General features: G+C 40.0%; 1 protein-coding gene across 1 annotated transcript in view; it reads right to left on the reverse strand.

Annotated features, from left to right (window-relative positions):
• Window positions 1–16,976: 16,976 nt before the first annotated feature.
• The window catches only part of pdzph1 (PDZ and pleckstrin homology domains 1), a 69,313-nt gene continuing 66,660 nt past the window's right edge, over window positions 16,977–19,629 (reverse strand). The window contains exon 14 of the mRNA XM_051929471.1: window positions 16,977–17,125. Coding sequence (XP_051785431.1) covers window positions 17,026–17,125 — 100 coding nt within the window. The 3' untranslated portion in view covers window positions 16,977–17,025. The remainder of the gene's footprint in view (window positions 17,126–19,629) is intronic.

Here is a 19,629-nt window from a genome sequence, read left to right on the forward strand (position 1 = left end):
GGAGGTCAGTGGAATGGTGAGGATGCAGTGAGTAGAGTTGGCAAAGGTGGATGAGTTTAAATACCTGGAATCAACAGTACAGAGTAATAGGGACTGTGGAAGAGAGGTGAAAAAGAGAGTGCAGGAAGGGTGGAATGGGTGAAGAAGAGTGTCAGGAGTATATTGTGACAGACGGATATCAGCAAGAGTGAAAGGGAAGGTCTACAGGATGGTAGTGAGACCAGCTATGTTATATGGGTTGGAGACGGTGGCACTGACCAGAAAGCAGGAGACAGAGCTGGAGGTAGCAGAGCTAAAGATCATAAGATTTGCATTGGGTGTGACAAGGACGGATAGAATTAGAAATGAGTACATTAGAGGGTCAGCTCAAGTTGGATGGTTGGGAGACAAAGTCAGAGAGGCGAGTATGCGTTAGTTTTGACATGTGCAGCAGAGAGATGCTGAGTATATTAGGAGAAGGATGCTAAGGGTAAAGCTGCCAGGCAAGAGAAAAAGAAGAAGGCCTAAGCAAAGGTATATGGATGTAGTGAGAGAGGACATGCAGGTGATGGGTGTAAAGGAAGCAAGATGCAGAGAACAGAAAGGTATGGAAGAAGATGATCCGCTGTGGCAACCCCTAATGGGAGTAGCCAAAAGAAGAAGAAGAAGACGGAGCAGAATTTAACAGTAGATGATATTACAAAATATGATTTGGATTTGTTTAGAGTCCTGGACACCTCAGCCATCAAGCTGCCTCCCCCAATTGGCCATTCCACAGCTTAGACAGCGCTGGGCAAGTCTGAGAATGATACGGTTTCATGACTGCCTATCTGAACTTCAGAGAAAAAAACAGAATGCATAAGGTACATTCAATAACTTTTTAAACCCTCATCACGGTTTCTTTTAGTACTGTTTTGAATCAAAAGTCTATTGCCTTTTCTAGCAATCTGTTTTCTGAAACTACAAGATGCTGCACCTCCATGAGTTGTGATAGGGGTTTATTAATCCCCCTTGTGTATGCAAGTAATGGTGTATTATTGTGATTCTTTTTTTGTTTTGTTGGTTAGCTTGTTAAGGCAAATTGACATCCACTCAGAATCAGATCCTGACGAATAGGGCTTGTCTGCCGCAACATGCAGGTATTGGACCCCAAATTCCTTATAAATCAACAGATACGTGTCCAGATTAATTCTGTTAAAAATCCAACACGCTTTGCCAATTCTTGGATTTTGGTCTCCTCATGTCCTTGAGTTTATCAGTCTTCTAAACTACTTCATCACAGCCTTGTTATTTTTACTGTGATTCTTATATATTTATACTACTGAAAGACGCTGACATACAGTCCAAAAATAACATGCTACAAAAGGCTAGATATAAACAACAGTAAACTCTCTGCCTGCTGTCTATGAACGTAAGATCTTACACTTGATTATGAATTATGAACATGTATGTATCGTGTCCGGAGGGATGCTGTCATTTCAAAAAGCTTAATTGTCACAAGTAAAGTGCCCATCAGGTTGCTGCTACCTAAAATTTTTTGGATTTCTGGAACATATCAGGTCATGGAGTGGCACATTGCTACAGTAGTAGTGCTACCACCTTGCAGTAAGGAGACCAGGGTTCGTGTCCCGAGTCCTCCCTGTGTGGAGTTTGCATGTTCTCCCTGTTTCTGCATGGGTTTCCTCCAGGTGCTTCAGTTTCCTCCCACAGTTCAAACACATGCAGGTCAGGTGAATTGGTGACGCAAAATTGGCCCTGTTGTGTGTGTGTTCACCTTGCAATGGACTGGCTCCATGTCCAGGGTTTTCTCGTGCCTTGCGCCCTATTCTAGCTGGGAAAGGCTCCAGCACCACATCCACAACACTGGTCTGGATTAAGTGGGTTCGAAAATGACTTGACATATCAGATCATAAGCTTTCAAGTAAACGGACATCATCATTTTATATATTTAGATATGTTTGTTAATTATTTACATTATATTTGTCTTTTCTGCTGCTCTTTATTAATCGCTCCATATTTGTTCTTATGCTCATATATGATGTGATATTTATGTGTGTGTGTTATTAGCCATGAACCACGGTGGTAAAGGCTTTGGTCTTCAAACACTGAGATTGTTGGTTAAAATCCCAATGCTGACACCAGTTGACCGTGAGTAAGTTGCTTTACCTGCCTCTGGTTTAAATGGGAAAACAAAAGAAATGTCATCAATTTTATCACAGCTGTTTTAAGTCAACTTGGATAAAGGCATCAGTCACATAATAATAAAATAATAAAAAGAAATAAAAAATTATTTCTGTTATATTTATTTTTTCTGTCTTATTAATTTATTTTATTACTTTATATACTGTCTACATTTTTCTTATGATATAATGGAGTATACAGTATATGTCTACTATCTCCAGTCATTACTATGTTTTTTCTTGCTTTATTTTCAATCATTTACAGTATCTCTATTGTGTGTTTGTTACAGATATAGTTTGTGTTACTTTTTATGCATTTTATATTATTTCAGTTCATATAAATTCAGGAGTATTTATCTTAACACACTTGTGGTTTTTCTTGATATTCTGTGCTGCATATATATATATATATTTTACAGGTTTTGTTGCAGTACAGTTATGGCAGTTTTCTTTTTCTAGTTAATCCGCTTCATAACGATTTTCAAAGCAACTTTGTTGTCTCCAGTGATTCTTGATTTAACAGACATGTCCGCCCTAAGGAAATCCCCTTGATTCTGTTAATATGCACTGTTGTAAGTTACTACTAAATTTTTATTTCTGACAATGTAATAATTGTGAACTATATACAAAAATAAGATACTGAAAATGTGTTGCTTTTCCTGTAGTCTGTTTTTATAAGATGTGTCTCTTAACAGCTTGTAAAGGTCTCTGAGAATTTTGTTTTTTCGCTGGCATTCATCCATTTCCTGAAATTCTTTCATCCCCTACAGGTTAACGTGTGCAGTGATGTTATCTTCCTGCTAGATTCAAGGTGAGGAAGACAAAAGTTTCAAGGTAAAGCATTTCTACTTGCTAATAATGAGCGACAACATATTGTATGTTGATTTGCATATGCAAGTAAGAATTTCACTGCATTCTTTATACCTGACAATAATGAGCCTACCCAGATAGTAGATTGTTCTGGGCTAAAAGTGGCTGACTTTAGGCACTTAAGATTCAGTTATGGCAATGGGAAATATTTTGTTGTCCAGAAATTGCCCATATGTAACCAGCCACATTTCACAATTTTCATGGTATTTGGATTGTGGGCCAAACACAGCCCAGACTCAATCAACTGCATGTCAAGTATGTCTAAAATTACAATTATGGGTCAGTTATAGTCCAACTGTAACCAGCTGTATTTAATAATGTTCATGTCATTTGCATATCTAGAATTAAGGCCATGTTATATATTTTTGGCAACTTTATTTTGGGCCAAAAGCGGCCTAGCTATATTCAGCCATATGTAAGGGTTGAATGCTATTTAGATTGTGGACCAAAAACTGCTCAAATGCAAACAACCACAAGTCCAGCATGCCTGGCATTACAGTTTGGGCCAAATAAGGCCTAATAGTAAGCAGAGGCATTGAGAGGTTTTGATGGCATTTGTATCCTAGGCCAGTTGTGACGCAAATGTAATAAACCTTAAAGTAAAGTGTGTGTGTCATTTCCATTTGGGCCACCAATGGCCCAGCAATAACTAGCCACTTGTATCTCTAAAAGGCCTCTTTGGTTGGGACAGTTTCAATTCAATGTCATTGTGCTGCAATGTGCTTCAATTTTAATGTCAATGTCTAACAGTGCTGCACAAAGGTTTTAGGTACTTGAGATTAAATGCTGTCAAGTGAGGATGCTCCCAAAATAATGACATGAAGAGTTTTTGTTAATCTACACACTTCCTAGAAAGAACATTGAACAAAACATTACATTCAATGAAGATCAAGACATACGTACGTAAGGCTAGTCTGTCAATTCTGCGATCCAAATTCAAGGAGCTAGGTGCCAAGCTGAGGAGCAGAACTGACAAGGTAGTCTTCTCCGAAGTTCTGCCTGTGACATGCACCAGTCCAGGTAAGACTGAGGAGATTAGAAGGTTTAACGCATGGCTCAAATCTTGGTGCAGGGTTGAAGGGTATAGGTTTATGAGGCATTGGGACTCCTTTTGGAACAGATGGGACCTGTTCCGCCGTGACGGGTTACATCTGAACTGGAGGGGAACCAATGTATTGGGGAGGCGTATGTGTAGGCTAGTCGAGGATTGTTTAAACTAGGGAATGGGGGGGGGCAGGGAGTTTAGGCCAGGCCAGGTTTAGATCTATACATGGAAGAACAAACAGTGGCGTAGAAATAAAAATGCATAGTAATGTAAATTCTAAGCAAACATTTAAATGTAGAAGGAGTAACACATTGCCTTAATGCTAGAAGTATCAAAAATAAGGTAAGTGAGTTGGAGTTGTATGTAGCAGAGCATAATTATGATATTATAGCAATAACAGAAACGTGGCTAAATAACAAAGATGGGGATGAGTGTAACATAGAGGGATACACATTTTTTAGGAAGGATAGACAGAACAGAAAAGGAGGTGGGGTTGCTGTTTATGCCAAACAGATTTTAAATGTAAGTCCTCTTCAGTTGGATGATGAGCCCCATCTTAGTGAGGACATGTGGCTTCGCCTGGAAAATATTAGGGAAAGAGGTCTAATTTTAGGAGTGTGTTATAGACCACCCAATTCAGACAGTAATTTCAACAGACATCTTTTTAGTAATGTCAAAAAGACAAGTTTACAGGGAGATATTATAGTCATGGGGGACTTTAGTTATTCAAATATTAACTGGGATAACCTTGCAGATGGAGGAGCACAAGAGCAGGAGTTTTTAGAAGTAATCAGTGACTGTTTTTTAACACAGCATGTTAAAGCACCAACAAGGGGTGAAGCTTATCTGGATTTAGTATTTTGTAATAATCAGGATAGAATTGAGGGTGTAGAGGTAATTGAACCACTAGGGTCAAGTGACCATAATGTAATACAATTCTCAGTATTTTGTAAGAGAAGCAAAGACTAAAATTGTTAAGTTGAACTTTGGCAGGGCTAATTTTGAGCAGATGTGACAATGTCTAAGTAGGATACACTGGGATAAGCTTTTAAGTGTGGAGACAGTCGAGGAGCAGTGGAACAGGTTTAAAAATGTTTTACATGTAATGCAGAACAGATACATAACTAAATTTGGAAGTAATAGGAAACTAAAAAAAATCCATGGTGGATTAATAAAGATTTAAAAAAGAAGTTGCAAAGGAAAAAACTGCTTTATAAGGCATATAAGACTAATGACTGCAAAGTGAATCGTAGAGCGTATGAGAACATGAGGGCAACCATTAAGAAGGATATCAGGGAGGCTAAAAGACAGTTGGAGAGGAATATAGCAGATAAGGCGTAAAACGACCCTAAGAGATTCTTTCAGTATTTTAGTAGTAAAAGAACAGTCAAGGAGGAGGTCAAGTGCATCAGAAATAGTAAAGGGGAATTAAAAGATACAGACATTGATAGCGGATGCCCTAAACTTACATTTTTCTGAGATGTTTACAAGTGAGCAAGTGGATAACCTCCCAGAGGTAACAGGGACTACTAAGGAGGTACTGGGGAATTTGGAAATTGTAGAGGGAGAAGTGCTGCTCAGATTAAATAAGCTGAAATCAAAAAAATGACCAGGACCAGATAATATTTACCCTTGAGTTCTTAAGGAGGCTAGCGAGTACATATATAAACCCTTGACAGATATTTTTAAAAAGTCACTGCACACTGGAGAGATTCCGAAGGACTGGAAAATGGCAAATATCATCCCATCATATAAAAAGGGTGATAGGGCAGATCCAAGCAACTATAGGCCAGTAAGCTTAACATGCATCACAGGAAACTTAATGGAAGGAATTATTAAGGATAAGATAAGACTGAGCAACACCTGGCAAGGACAGGAGTTATTCAGAACAGTCAGCATGGGTTCAGAAGAGGGAGGTCGTGTTTTACTAACATGCTGGAATTCTATGAGGAGGCAACAAAAGGATACGATCAAAGTGGAGCATATGGCTCTGGACTTTCAGAAAGCATTTGATAAGGTGCCACATGAGAGTTTGGGCATCAAATTAAAAGAAGTGGGAGTTCAGGGTGATGTTTTTAGTTGGGTGCAGAATTGGCTCAGACACAGGAAGCAGAGGGTGATGGTGCGAGGAACCTCATCAGAACTGGCAGATGTTAAGAGTGGTGTTCCAAAGGGGTCAGTGCCAGGGCAGCTGCTATTTTTAATATATATAAATGATTTAGATAGGAATATAAGTAACAAGCTGTTTAAGTTTGCAGATGACACCAAGATAGGAGGATTAGCAGATAATTTGGAATCCATTATATCATTACAGAAGGACTTGGATAGCATACAGTCTTGTGCAGACTTGTGGCAGATTAAATTTAATGTCAGTAAATGTAAAGTATTACACATAGGAAGTAAAAATGTTAGGTTTGAATACACAATGGGCGGTCAGAAAATCGAGAGTACACCTTATGAGAAGGATTTAGGAATCATAGTGGACTCTAAGCTATCAACTTCCGACAGTGTTCAGAAGCCATTAAGAAGGGTAACAGAATGTTCTGTTATATAGCACGATGTGTACAGTAGAAGTCCAAGGAGGTTATGCTCAACCTTTATAATGCACTGGTGAGGCCTCATCTTGAGTACTGTGTGCAGTTTTGGTCTCCAGGCTACAAAAAGGACATAGCAGCACTAGAAAAGGTCCAGAGAAGAGCGACTAGGCTGAATCCAGGGCTACAGGGGATGAATTATGAGGAAAGATTAAAAGAGCTGAGCCTATACAGTTTAAGCAAAAAAAGATTAAAGAGGTGACATGATCGAAGTGTTTAAAATTATGAAGGGAATTAGTACAGTGGATTGAGACTGTTATTTAAAATGAGTTCATCAAGAACACGAGGACACAGCTGGAAACTTGTTAAGGGTAAATTTCACACAAATATTAGGAATTTTTTCTTTACACAAAGAACGATAGACACTTGGAATAAGCTACTAAGTAGTGTGGTAGACAGTAAGACGCTGGGGGCTTTCAAAACTCGACTTGATATTTTTTTGGAAGAAATAAGTGGATAGGACTGGCGAGCTTTGTTGGGCTGAATGGCCTGTTCTCGTCTAGAGTGTTCTAATTTGCTGTGACCACACAGCCTCAGTTCTGTTGCATTTTAGAGTAATCATCTTGTAGGCTGTTCCAAGCACCTTGGGGAACTTGTCACAGTTCTTCTGGAGAATTTTGGTGTCCCTCTCTTGCTTCTGCATGTAATCTCAGATTGCATGGCTTGATGATGTTGTGATCAGGGCTCTTTGGAGTCTTTCCATCTTCTGCAGAAATCCTTCTCTTGGTTTAGCCGCTGTAACTTCTCAGAAGTAAGGGAGCCACTTGACCAAATTACCAATTCCACTTTGCAGAAATGCAACCCTAAACCTGGAGGGGACCTGCAGGCACTAATCCATCTAGTGCTCCTGAGCCCTTCAGTAGACACCTGCCCTTTAAGACAGCCAAACTCTTTCAAATTTGCAACACTGCATTGCTGTCAGTGTTTTGTACCCCAGCCCATGTGTGGTGGTGAGTTGCTTTTCTTTGTTTCCAACATGGAAGAATACTATTTGGTCACACCTCTTACAGATTACTTCTGACAGGACTTTCCCAAATTGTAGATTGATTTAACAAGGTCAAATAGTTTCTGCAAGTCCAGTGGCGATAGTAATACTGGACATCTTTCGATTTCTGTTGGGTTTCTTGTTATCAGCCATTCCTGTTTGTGCTTCTGCAGAAGAGCTTGGAAAGCACACCCATAGAAGCACATGTATGCTAGGTTTTAGCTTGGGACCTTCCTGGTACTGGATGAACACCAGTGATATTTTGCCACTGTGTAGGTTTGAATGTTAGGATAAATAAAATTGTTTAGAGATAGTTACAACTAGTCTTTGATCTTTTCTTTTTTGTTGAAAGTTTAGTATACTGTAGTGTGTTTTCAGGAACATTTGTTTTGGCTCTGCTCTGGCCCATATCCTGCTTCACATATAGTCTCAGTTTCTACTGTGAGTTTGGCCAGTCAACAGTAGTCCACAGTGTGGTGAGCGTACTGGTGCAAAATTGTCTGCCATCACATCAGCTAGGTGGATGTTACATATTAGTAGTGGTTGAAGTGGCTCCCCACTCACTATGAAAAGTGCTTTTAGAAGTGAGAGAAAGTGCTATATAAATGTAAAGAATTATTATTATTATTATGATTATGGTTTGGTTGAAGCTATGCTGTGGCCCAGTTGTGCTTCACACAAGTCTTCAGAAGGCTCAGTTCTGGCTGTACTGTGGCCCAGTTCCAGGCCATAGCATACCTGAGATATGGTTTTCAAGGGCTGATTTGTGGCTCTGATCTGGAATCCACATAAGGATGAGTTTTTCACCATCCTTTCCACGGCAGTTTGAGAGCCAAAGGGAAGCAGTGAGCATGGGCCAACACTGGACTGTTCTACATTTTGAAATCTTGGTATAAACCTGAATGCAATGCTGGTCAGTGACACAGCTGCCACTTAATCTTACATGCATGTCTTCAGGATCTGGTGAAAAACTGGAGTACTGTACAGCAAAAAGCCCAAGGGGTCCATGGGGATGGTGTGAAGTCCACATACTCAGACACCAAACTGGAAAATTAAACACCAGATATTAAGCATCAGCCCTAACACCTGTGCCTTTCTGTTCATTCTTCTTAATCTGTTTTGTTTTTCTTTGAGAAGCAATGACCCTTGTCAGCCCTTTCAAACCTGGTTTCTCGCTTCAGCATCTGCAGTTGAGAACAAATGTGAAAGAAAGCGCTTTGACATTTGTGAGACACAAACTAAAAGACACGAAAGATCAGCTAGGGGTTCATCAAATGTGCAGCAGAAAATTATTACAGAGATTTGAGCGGCACAATACAAAGCAGACATCACTGGCAGACTAGATGGACTTGACTACAATAGAAGAAAGCAGCGCTTGAACTTGACTCTTTGAGGCTAAGAAGCTGCTCTTCTTTCTAAGAAGTAAAAGTCTATGTTTCTATTACATAATGCCTGCTTTTTCATCTTCTTGGGCATTAATTGTGATGACTCTTGAAACACAATAATGAACTTTCAGCTGTATACGACTATTCTATGATAGAGCTGCTTCATTTAAGATGTTTAAAGAGAATTGGGCTAAGATTACAAAGAGCACAGCTAATGTGTTCATCAGAGCAATATAAATGCAATAAAAAGCTTGCACAAAAAAATTAGACCCACCCAAATCAGCTACATTTTTTATAATAGAAATTCTACACCTACTGTGCAAATTATTAGGAACCTCTGCTTATCCTCTGCTTATACCTACCTGCTTATCCATGCCATTATCTAATCAGCCAATCACGTGGCAGCAGCAGAACAATGCATTAAATCATGCAGATACTGGTCAGATGTTCATATCAAACACCAGAATGGAAGAAAAATATGATCTCAGTGATTTTGACCATGGCGTAATTGTTGGTGTCTGATGAGCTGGTTTGAGTATTTCTGTAACTGCTGGACTCCTAGGTTTTTCAAGCACAACAATCTCCAGAGTTTACTGAGAATAGTGTGAAAAAGAATCCAGTAAGCAACAATTCTATGGCTGGAAATGCCTTGTTGATGACAGAGGTCAGAGCAGAATGACTAGGCTGGTTCAAGCTGACAGAAAGACTCAGACAACCATTTTGAATAACTGTGGTAAGCAAAAAAGTAACAATAACAGAAGATCACATTGTGTTCCACTCCTGTCATCCAAAACAGATAGCTGGGCCTGCAGTGGGCACAGGCTCACCAAAACTGGACAGTTGAACACTGAAAAAAAGTAGCCTGGTCTGATCAATCTCAATTTCTGCTGAGGCAAACAGATGGTAGGGACATGATTATGGAGCCAACAGCGTAAATCCACTCATCTGACCTGCCTTGTGTGAACAGTCCAGACTGGTGGTGGTGCTGTAATGGCATCAGGAATGTTATCATTGGATCTGTTAATACCAGTCAATCATCACTTGAGTACTATTGTCTATATGAGTATTGTTGCTGACCAAAAGCATCCCTTCATGGCCACTATTTACCCATCTTCTACATCCAGCATGACGATCCACCATGTCACAAAACAAAAGTCATCTCAAATGGTGTTCATGAAAATGACAATGAGCTCAGTGTTCTTCAGTGGTCTTCCATGTCACCAGATCTGAATCCAATAGAACATTAGAACAATCTAGATGAGACCAGGCCATTCAGCCCAACAAAGCTCACCAGTCCTATCCACTTATTTCTTCCAAGGGTAGCCTATTCCAAGTGTCTATAGTACTTTGTGTAAAGAAAAATTTCCTAATGTTTGTGCGAAATTTACCTGTAACAAGTTTCTAACTGTGTCCATGTGTTCTTGATGAACTCATTTTAAAGTCCCAGTCTCGATCCACTATACTAATTCCCTTCATAATTTTAAACACTTCAATCATGTCTCATCTTAATCTTATTTTGCTTAAACTGTATAGGCTCAACTCTTTTAATCTTTCTTCATAATTCATCTCCTGTAGCCCTGGAATTGGCCTAGTTGCTCTTCTCTGGACATTCTCTAATGCTGCTATGTCCTTTTTGTAGCCTGGAGACCAAAAATGCACACAGTACTTAAGATGAGACCTCACCAGTGTGGTATAAACCTTGAGCAGAACACCTTTGGGATGTGGTAGAATGGAGACTCACTGCTCTGCAGAAATTGTGTTGTGCAATCATGTCAATATGAAACAGAATCTCAAAGGAATGTTTCCAACATCTTGTGCAGTCCATGCCATGAAGAACTGGGGCTGTTTTGAGAGCAGGAGGAGAGCCTACCCAGTATTAGTATAGTGTTCCTAATAATCTGTTCAGTGAGTGTAGTTTCGATAGTTTATGGTGACTCCATTTTGGTGAATGTACTTTGGCTCATGGTTAAGTTTTGCTCATCTTGAAAAAGCAGTTCAGCATGTTTGAGTAGAAGACACTGTTTTGGACGACAGGTGGGGAAGATGGAATGAAAGCTGACCTGGCAAGATGGGTCCAAATCTGTGTGGCTTGTCCGTGGACCACTAGTGAGCTTTTGTGCTTCCATGATTTGTTTAAGAAGAGAGTTCCAGGAGTTGACCCCAAATTAATCACAGGATGGGGTTAAATATGTTTCATTTAATAATCTCATCACTGTTGCTACTTTCCAGCTTTCTTGTAGATTTTTCTACGTCATGCTTTCTTACAACAAAAAGAGAATAAGCTTCCATTAGAGGGTAAAGCATTACCGGAAGAATATTTTCACGTATGAATTAGGCGAACTTGAATTTCTCCACACAGTTCAAACAAATCAATATTAGGATGTTTTCAAGATGTCCTTGAGATGCCAGTAAGCTTGCCAGCTTCACTTTCTGCATCTTTTATTTCTGATCAGCTCTATTTTTACACCAACGTATGACGCTTTATTCAGCCTTTCAGTGTATTCTTTGCTGCAGTCATCAGAAAGTTTCATTTCACTTTCAGTATTTTTCTGAGCCACAAAGGATTTTATTTTGTTATTTCCAGATGATTTCTTTCTACAGTGAAGTGCCTGTGTTTTGCAGTCTGCACTCGAGACCGAGACTGAATCAGCAGACAGTAAGTAATAGCAAACCCCAAGGGAGACATGAAGCATCCATAGAAAGGGCTTCACAGCAAACATAAGAAGCACAAATGAAAAATGACAAAAAAAAAGTGCAAGCCTGAGCTGTGCAAAATAAGGCAGAAATGTTAGGCAATACTTTGTCATGCCGTGAAATCCTGCGGCCCCAGTGCACAACATAGATTAGGGCCCTTTTATTGTATAATTAAATTAGATCTAATTTTAAAATGACCACCGTCATTGACTTCTGTCAAGCATGCAAGCAACCTAAAAGGTCAAGCAGTCATATTTATGCTTTCTGGAGTTGTGGGTGTGATAACACCATTATTCTTTTCATGCCAAAGTCAATGTAGGCAAACATTAACAATATAGTCTTGTGAAAAAACAACTATGCAGTCGCTGTGGGCCCCTTCAGCCCCGTGGGCACCACAGCAACTACTTCGCCCCCACTGTCTACAGTTGCACCACAGTGCCTCGGTGAATTTATTAGTCAGTGCTGCTGTGTTACCAAACTGTAGTAAACATGTTAACTGCTCTTACCAGGACTTGATACGGTGCAGTTATGAGTCGCTCACAGCTACGTGACGCGAGCTAATCTTATATACAGTAGCAATAAGTGAGTTGTTAATGTCCCTCTTCAAAGGTTCTTGCCAAAGTTTTAATGAACTGATTTCATTTGAGGTGATCTATAAATAAATGGAGCTTTATCTTTCTACTGTAAAATTTTTCTGTGCAATACAGTGTAGCACTTTGAGCTGCCGTGTGTGATATTTAATCCTCAGTCTTTTGGCAGCCGCAAACTGTAAGTTAGCCATTAAAAAATAATGGCATGAAACAGCTTGCTGCAGCAGCACCTTAATTTTCCCATCACACAGTGTGAGAACGGCTGAGCTGGGATTTGAATCATCACTCTGCACATTTCAAGCCTTTTGAGGTTTCTTGATACACTGTTGGCATAAACACAACATAAATCACATTGAGCACACGCTTGAAGCAGTATTGATAAGCAGAGTTTCCAGTGGTTGGAGGTTATGCATCCTAAAATGCACTTTAAGTTCCCAGTCTTGGGCACTTGTGAAAAAAATTCTGTAAAGCTGGAATGCTTTCAAAGATAATGCCACAAGTAGTTTTTATTAATTAATAAACTTCCTAGAAAGTGCAATAAACAGAAAAAAAAATATTTGGTGTGACCATCCTTTTCCTGCTCTTAAGTCCCCTTGCTTGCAGATTCTGAAGGGACTCACATGGTCGGTTGTGCCAAACCTCATGGAGAACGTGCCACAGTTTCACTGGAGACTCTGGCTGTTTTATTTGCTTCTGTCTCTACAAGTGATTCCAGAATGGCTCAGTGATGTTGAGATCAGGGGGTCCGCGGGGGCCATACCATCTGTTGCAGGATTCTCTGTTGCTTTTTTTGATGCAGATAGTGTTTTTTTTGATTTTGGCCATGTATTTGGGGTCATTGTCATAGTGCAGAATGAATCTGGGACCAATCAGACCCTTTCCTGATGGTACTGCATGATGGATAAGATTCTGTCTACTTCTTCCCAGCAGTGAAGGGGCTGTCAGTTTTGATTGAACCGCCAACTCCACCCAAAACCTGTAGGGAACCGTGCATCACTATTGCCTTGCAGACATTCAACCATGTATCATTATCCAGTCCATCACTGAACAAACTGCTTTCTGTTTGAGTCAAACAATTCCAGAGTACCTGCTTCTATTTTTCTCTACCCCAGTCCATGCATTTTTGAGTGTAAGTGAGTCTTTTGGCCTTACTTCCACCTTGACTTTTTCCATGAAAACCACTTCTGATATGACTTCTCCAGAAGCTATTGAAATGATTACAAACGCCTGGACGCAAGTTAAAAAAAGCACTATAGCAACAAATACAAAATCTCATTACAATGAAATTTTCATTACAACTAATTATTTTTTAGGTTCCTGGCAGTTCGTTGTAACAGAATTTTACATATATATATTGTGGCGGATGGCCGGATGCAGGTTATCAAACACCTGGAGCGCTTCTGGGTGGGCTATAAAGGGAGCCAGCAACCACCACTCGGGGAGCCAGTTGGGAGGAGGAAGACAAGGCTGCCAAGAGGAGTGGAGGAAAAGACAAGAATAGATTTGTGTTTGCTTTTGTGTTGTGCTTGTGGGGACTGTGTTGTGTCTGTGGGTATGGGGAAGACGTAGTCTACAGACGAAGAAAATAAAAGTTTATTTATTTTATGTGTGCCTCTGGTGTCAGTCTGTGTCGGGTCGGCACTCATATAGTGCCTTTTATCTATATACAGTATATATATATATATATATATATATATATATATATATATATATATATATATATATATATTGTGATGGATGGCCGGCTAAATATTCCGGCCCACACCTCCAGGCCGTCAGGTGGAGCCCTCCCAACAGCATGGAGGTTCCCTGAATTCCAGCAGGGCCTTATGGACCTTGTAGTTTGTATACACAGCCCTGCTGGATACCTTGGGAACCACCGGGAGTCGCTGTAGGGAGGCTGTCAGACTCTTACGTGCCCTATAACCCGGAAGTGCGTCATGATCACATGACAAGAAGAAACGACGTGCTTCCGGGTTGAAGAAATGGAATTTTACCCTGACCCGGAAGTAATGAGAACTTGTGGATTGTGGGACAGGAACACCTCCGGGTCAGGGGGTATAAAAGGATTCTGGGAAAGCCCAGACATTGAGCTGAGCTGGGAGGAAGGATGGCGAAGTGTCTGGGAGAGGAGGAGTGATTATTATATTTAATTATTGATTATTCGTATTTGTATGTGTAGTGTGGAGTGGAGGGTGCTTAGTGCACTTTATTATCATAATAATAAAAAGTCTTGGACTTTTACCTGGTGTTTGGCGTACTACCTGAGGGTCCGAGAGGTCGATAACAACCTCAGCTGTTACAATATATATATATACAGTATATATACACACACACACACACACACACACGCACATATATATAAGAAAGGTATATTTAACATGCTAGTACATGCAGCTTTGAACTCCTGTATGTTGAAGATGCCATAATGAATAGACAGTCATCCCTACTGCGATGGAGGAAGAGACAGCTGCAACCCAGTCGAGATGGTCCTAATCCTAGTTGGAGAGAAAGACTAATGAATGGACTGGGGCAGTCTGTGTACCAGGGACAGTTCCTCTCTCAGTACGAAAGGTGGCAGTGCTCCTCTGGCAAGGTCTCAGTTTGGACACCTGCAGGGTTGTATGGCGCTAGTAGTTCTGAAGAGCATCCCTGCTGGGGTCCTTGAGTACTACCAGTGAGTGCTGCTGGGAGAAAACCTTCCTGTTTTGTGGTGCTTCCACATGAAGCAGAAGTGCTTCCACCTTGCAATGCTTTGGCCTTGGAAGTTCTCCTGAGTTGAACATAAAGGAAGCTGACACACCTTGATCAGGAGTTGGAGTCAGGAGGAAGTTCAATAAAGAATTGTTTCCATGACTGTATTTGTATTGTGGAAGAAGGAACCTGTTTTGTAAAATAAGAACACCTTCTTTTGAACCTGGAACTGACTTGGTACTGCAGTGTCTGGGGACTCAGTTATGCCCCCTAAAGGTCACAACTTATATTAAAAGCCAAAGGAAACCTGCCAAAATAGACAGACCAAAGACACCCCCTCTGGTCTGTGCATAGGAAAATGCCTCAGAATATTCAAAGTAAGAAATTTAAGACTATTGAACTGATCTATAGACTTCCTTTGGCCACAGCCCTAAAAGGACACATTCATCATGTGCACCTTGCAGAGTACAATATATAGCCACAACAACATGGATCTCAACATCCCAAAACCACAAGATGATTATTAACAGCCACCTTCTCATTTTCCACTAGTGCAAAGCATATTAACTCCCAAGACAGCCAAATCATTTAAGTTCCTGAGCACAGTCCTGTCACAGAACCTCAAGTACAATCAGAACATTAATTAGAATCACTAAGAGGGCCCAACAGATGAGGTTTTTCCTGTGCTTGCTGAAGAAATTCGACCTCTCAGAATCAAATTTGATTCAATTTTACACACCCATCGCTGCATCCATCCACATTAAGAACTAACTGATTCTGTGCTTCTCTGCACAGGCTAAAATCGAACTACAGCACATCATCACATTCAATGAAAAGACATCTGACTGCCATCTATCACTAATTCAAGGTCTGTATGAGTCCTGTGGTAAGGAGTGTATGGTAAAGATCTCTGCTGATTATTGCCACCCTGGGCACCACCCATTTCAAAGATGACCCTCTGGTAAACACTTTTCGATTATAAAAAAGATTTATTTCCTTCCTTATGGTGTGGCATTTATTAATCAGTTTTAATTCTTTATTAATACTTGTACATCATGTAGGACATTGCACATTCACTTATCTGGAATATCTTGCTGTCCATGTTTCGACTATTTATAATGAGAGCATTTTTTTTTATTTTTTGTTTTGAATATTCTATACTGTCCTTTTAGACATGTGCCTACCAAGACAAATGAGTAATAATAGCTGTTCCTGCCCTATAAAGTGATTCTGTTTCTGCAATCTGAATGTTTTTACCTCTGAAACTTTATTTTGGGAATATGTTTTACTGTAAAGCCTTTCATAAGCTAAGTGCATATGCACAATAAGCAAAAATACAACAAAGAAAGACAGCCACTTTCACTTACTTACTTTATTTATTTATATCTGCTCATTGCACAGTTTCTCATTTAGAAGTACAGTTGATACAAATGGATAATTTAAATAGAAAAAAACACATCAATGGCCACTGGAGTTTGCTGTTGTGCTTTCATCTGCACAGCCATTGTCTTAAATATAAAAAGTGGATATAAAGTAAGGTGTTTCATTTTTCTAAGAAGACACTTAACTCTCATTCCTCATATTTCCTAAAGTTGAAGAAAGTCAGGCGTCACACACGCGTGTATAGGAGACAACTAAAGGGCTTGAGTACATGTGATTCCACACCGGACCAGGGGGTGGCGAAGTGCATTAATTCTCCCTCTCGATCTTTTGCAGACCATTCTAGGGAAATCCTGCCCGGCTCTGGGGCAGCCAATGACGTTACTTCCGGTTCTGGTCCTGATGACATCACTTCCTCCACTGGCCTTTAAAGCTGCCACCTTGTGTATAGAGAATCAGTTTTGTTTTGGACTCGATTGTGTGAACATGGCAATGATTTTGCAACTGTTTTGCAGCCGGGAACAATTATACGGGTGGCTGCCCCAAACCTTTTCAATGTCTAAGGGTCATTCTTCTTACACAGGTTATGGTAATTGAGGGACTTCGAAGAGGCAAGCACATTAGGTCTTTCACATTCTCGTCTCCTCTAGTGGACGGCGCATGAAGTCATGGATCGCCTGATGCAGTGGCAGCCATTTGCTGATTGACATCGTAATTGCAGAGATCCATCTGGAGGAAAAAAGACAGGACATCATTTTTGATATACCTCTTCGCAATTAGGCTGCTGTAATGGGAAATAGAATGTCAGTTTAATCTGTATGACAGGACACATGCTGGATGGATCCTTATTACCTGAATAGGATGAGTGATCAGTTTGTTCTCAGCTGGGGATCCATTATTCAAGAATGTGAATCCCTCAAGTTAATAGTGGGCCTCACAACTTCCTGTAGAGGCTCTTGGGAAGTTTAGGCTAGGCATGAGCCTCTGTGGGATGGAGCTTAGAGTTGGGAGAGGAGCTGAGGAAAGAACTTGTCTGGTGAAGAGGAAGATGAGACCAATGTAGGAAGGAGAAGGCTGGGTGGTAGGAAGGAATGTACTACATCATATAGTTCACTGTGATATAGCCTAACTGTATTTAGGTGGGCCCAAAAAGGTCATACTCTTTGTTATTGTGTTTCCTTTACTGTTTTGTTTTTTATTCCATTTTACCCTCCCTTATATAGCTTAGTTTTGATTGATAAATCATCCTTCAAATCATGTACTGGACTATACTAGTGTTTTCCTGGGCACACCATCTGCTCCAGTGTACCACCATTCTGTCACATTGACAAAAATGGAACCTGAAAATAATAATAAAATGTATGAGACCGTTATTTATTTTGAAATGCTTTGCATGTAATGTATAAACTTAGACGTGTGGGTGAGTTACCTGAGTAGTTCCATTCTGTGAATAATGTAATAGACATTTCCCCTTGGGATTAATAAAGTATCTATCTATCTATCTATCTATCTATCTATCTATCTATCTATCTATCTATCTATCTATCTATCTATCTATCTATCTATCTATCTATCTATCTATCTATCTATCTATCTATCTAGACAAGGACCTCCTTACATCTGCTGTTTTCAGCTCTCTTATTGAGCGTACATAACGTAGGGTCATGTTATTAAATGTTATGCTGCCTAAGGCATAAGTTAAAAAGATCCCAAAAGTGCAGCGATTTGTGAAAGATCTTAATGTAAGAGAGTTTGCTCTATAAATATTTTACAAAGTAGGCTCAATAGAGAGCGACAGATTCTGGTTCTGGAAAAATGTAAAGTATGTTATTTCTGGTAAAAGCTAGGTTTCACTGAACCTCCAGACTCCCTGCCTATCGCGGAAGTTACGTTTCAGACCCATCAGCAATAGGTGAAAATCCGCGATATAGAATGACCATATAAATAAATATTTTTTTATAGTTTAAGCCTTAAAATACCCCTCCCACACGCTTTAAACACATGTAAACTTATTAAAACACACTTTGTAAAGACATATGATATGTGGATGTCGGGCTAAGGATATGAGTAACATAATAATAATATAATAATAATGTAGTGTACCGTTGATTCATTCAAGCCGTAATGGTGAGCGACGTCCGCGTAACTCTTTCCTTCCCAAAGCATATCCAGGAGTTTTACCTTCTCCTGAATGGTCAAGGTCTTCTTCTGGCACTTAGGCTCACTACTACCAGAAGGCTTAGAAAATGTAGGACACTTGGGAGCCATCGTAGGGCTTAAAACAAAATGAAAAGTTCACAAAAGGTTTGCTCACAAGAATCAGACCATAAGCAAGGTACGCGATACGCAGAGAACTGAGATGCGTCGGGGACCCACGCTCGCTTTTCTTCCGAGATTACACCACTTTAGCAGCAGCCAATCAGAGCCCAAGAGAATGAAAATCCCACTTTGATTGGTTGAGTCTCCTCTTTCAGCCAATAACGGGCCTTGTAAGAAATCATCTGGGTACTGTAACGCGAAACTCTTTGTCTACCATAGTGTACAATGTACGTATATTTAATGATTTACTGTATTGCTTAAATGTTAGATATGTTCCACAGAAAAATCCGCGATATAGCTGAACCGTGATATAGCGGGGTATCACTGTTCTTGTTTTTAAATTTTTGAATGGAACATCCCCATCTTAACTCTCAGAACGTCTACACTTGTATGTGTGGTCTACTAGCCAGATGCTCCTAATTGTACCGAGGTCGAGGCTGAAGCAAATGGGGCATCGGACTTTTATGGTGGCTGCTTCTTTTCTCTTCTATGGCTTGCTTTATTATATTAGGTCTGCCCCAACACTGGCCATTTTAAGTCATTATTAAAAATGTATCTTTCCTCGATGGCATTTGTCCGTGCAAGAGGTTGATATTATGTCTGTATATCTTGGCTCATGTGCATTCATGATTATAAATATGTATGCATGGGTGTGGGTATTTTGAATTTATTATGTAATGGTTGGTTATGTTTGCTGTTTTGTGTTGTGTATTTTAACTGCTTCTTTTACCTTTTCTTGTACAGCACTTTGGTTCAGTTTTGGCTGATGTTAAGGTACTTTATAAATACAGTCTGACTTGATTTGACTTGACTATAATGTACTGTTGCAAGTCTACATAGGTTGAAGGATAAATTCTGGTTGTTCTTCTTTCTGGTTGTCACCTTAACATTGCACAGAAATTTAGAGTGTTTGT

Source organism: Erpetoichthys calabaricus, chromosome 7 (assembly GCF_900747795.2).
Source record: "Erpetoichthys calabaricus chromosome 7, fErpCal1.3, whole genome shotgun sequence".
Lineage (NCBI taxonomy): Eukaryota > Metazoa > Chordata > Cladistia > Polypteriformes > Polypteridae > Erpetoichthys > Erpetoichthys calabaricus.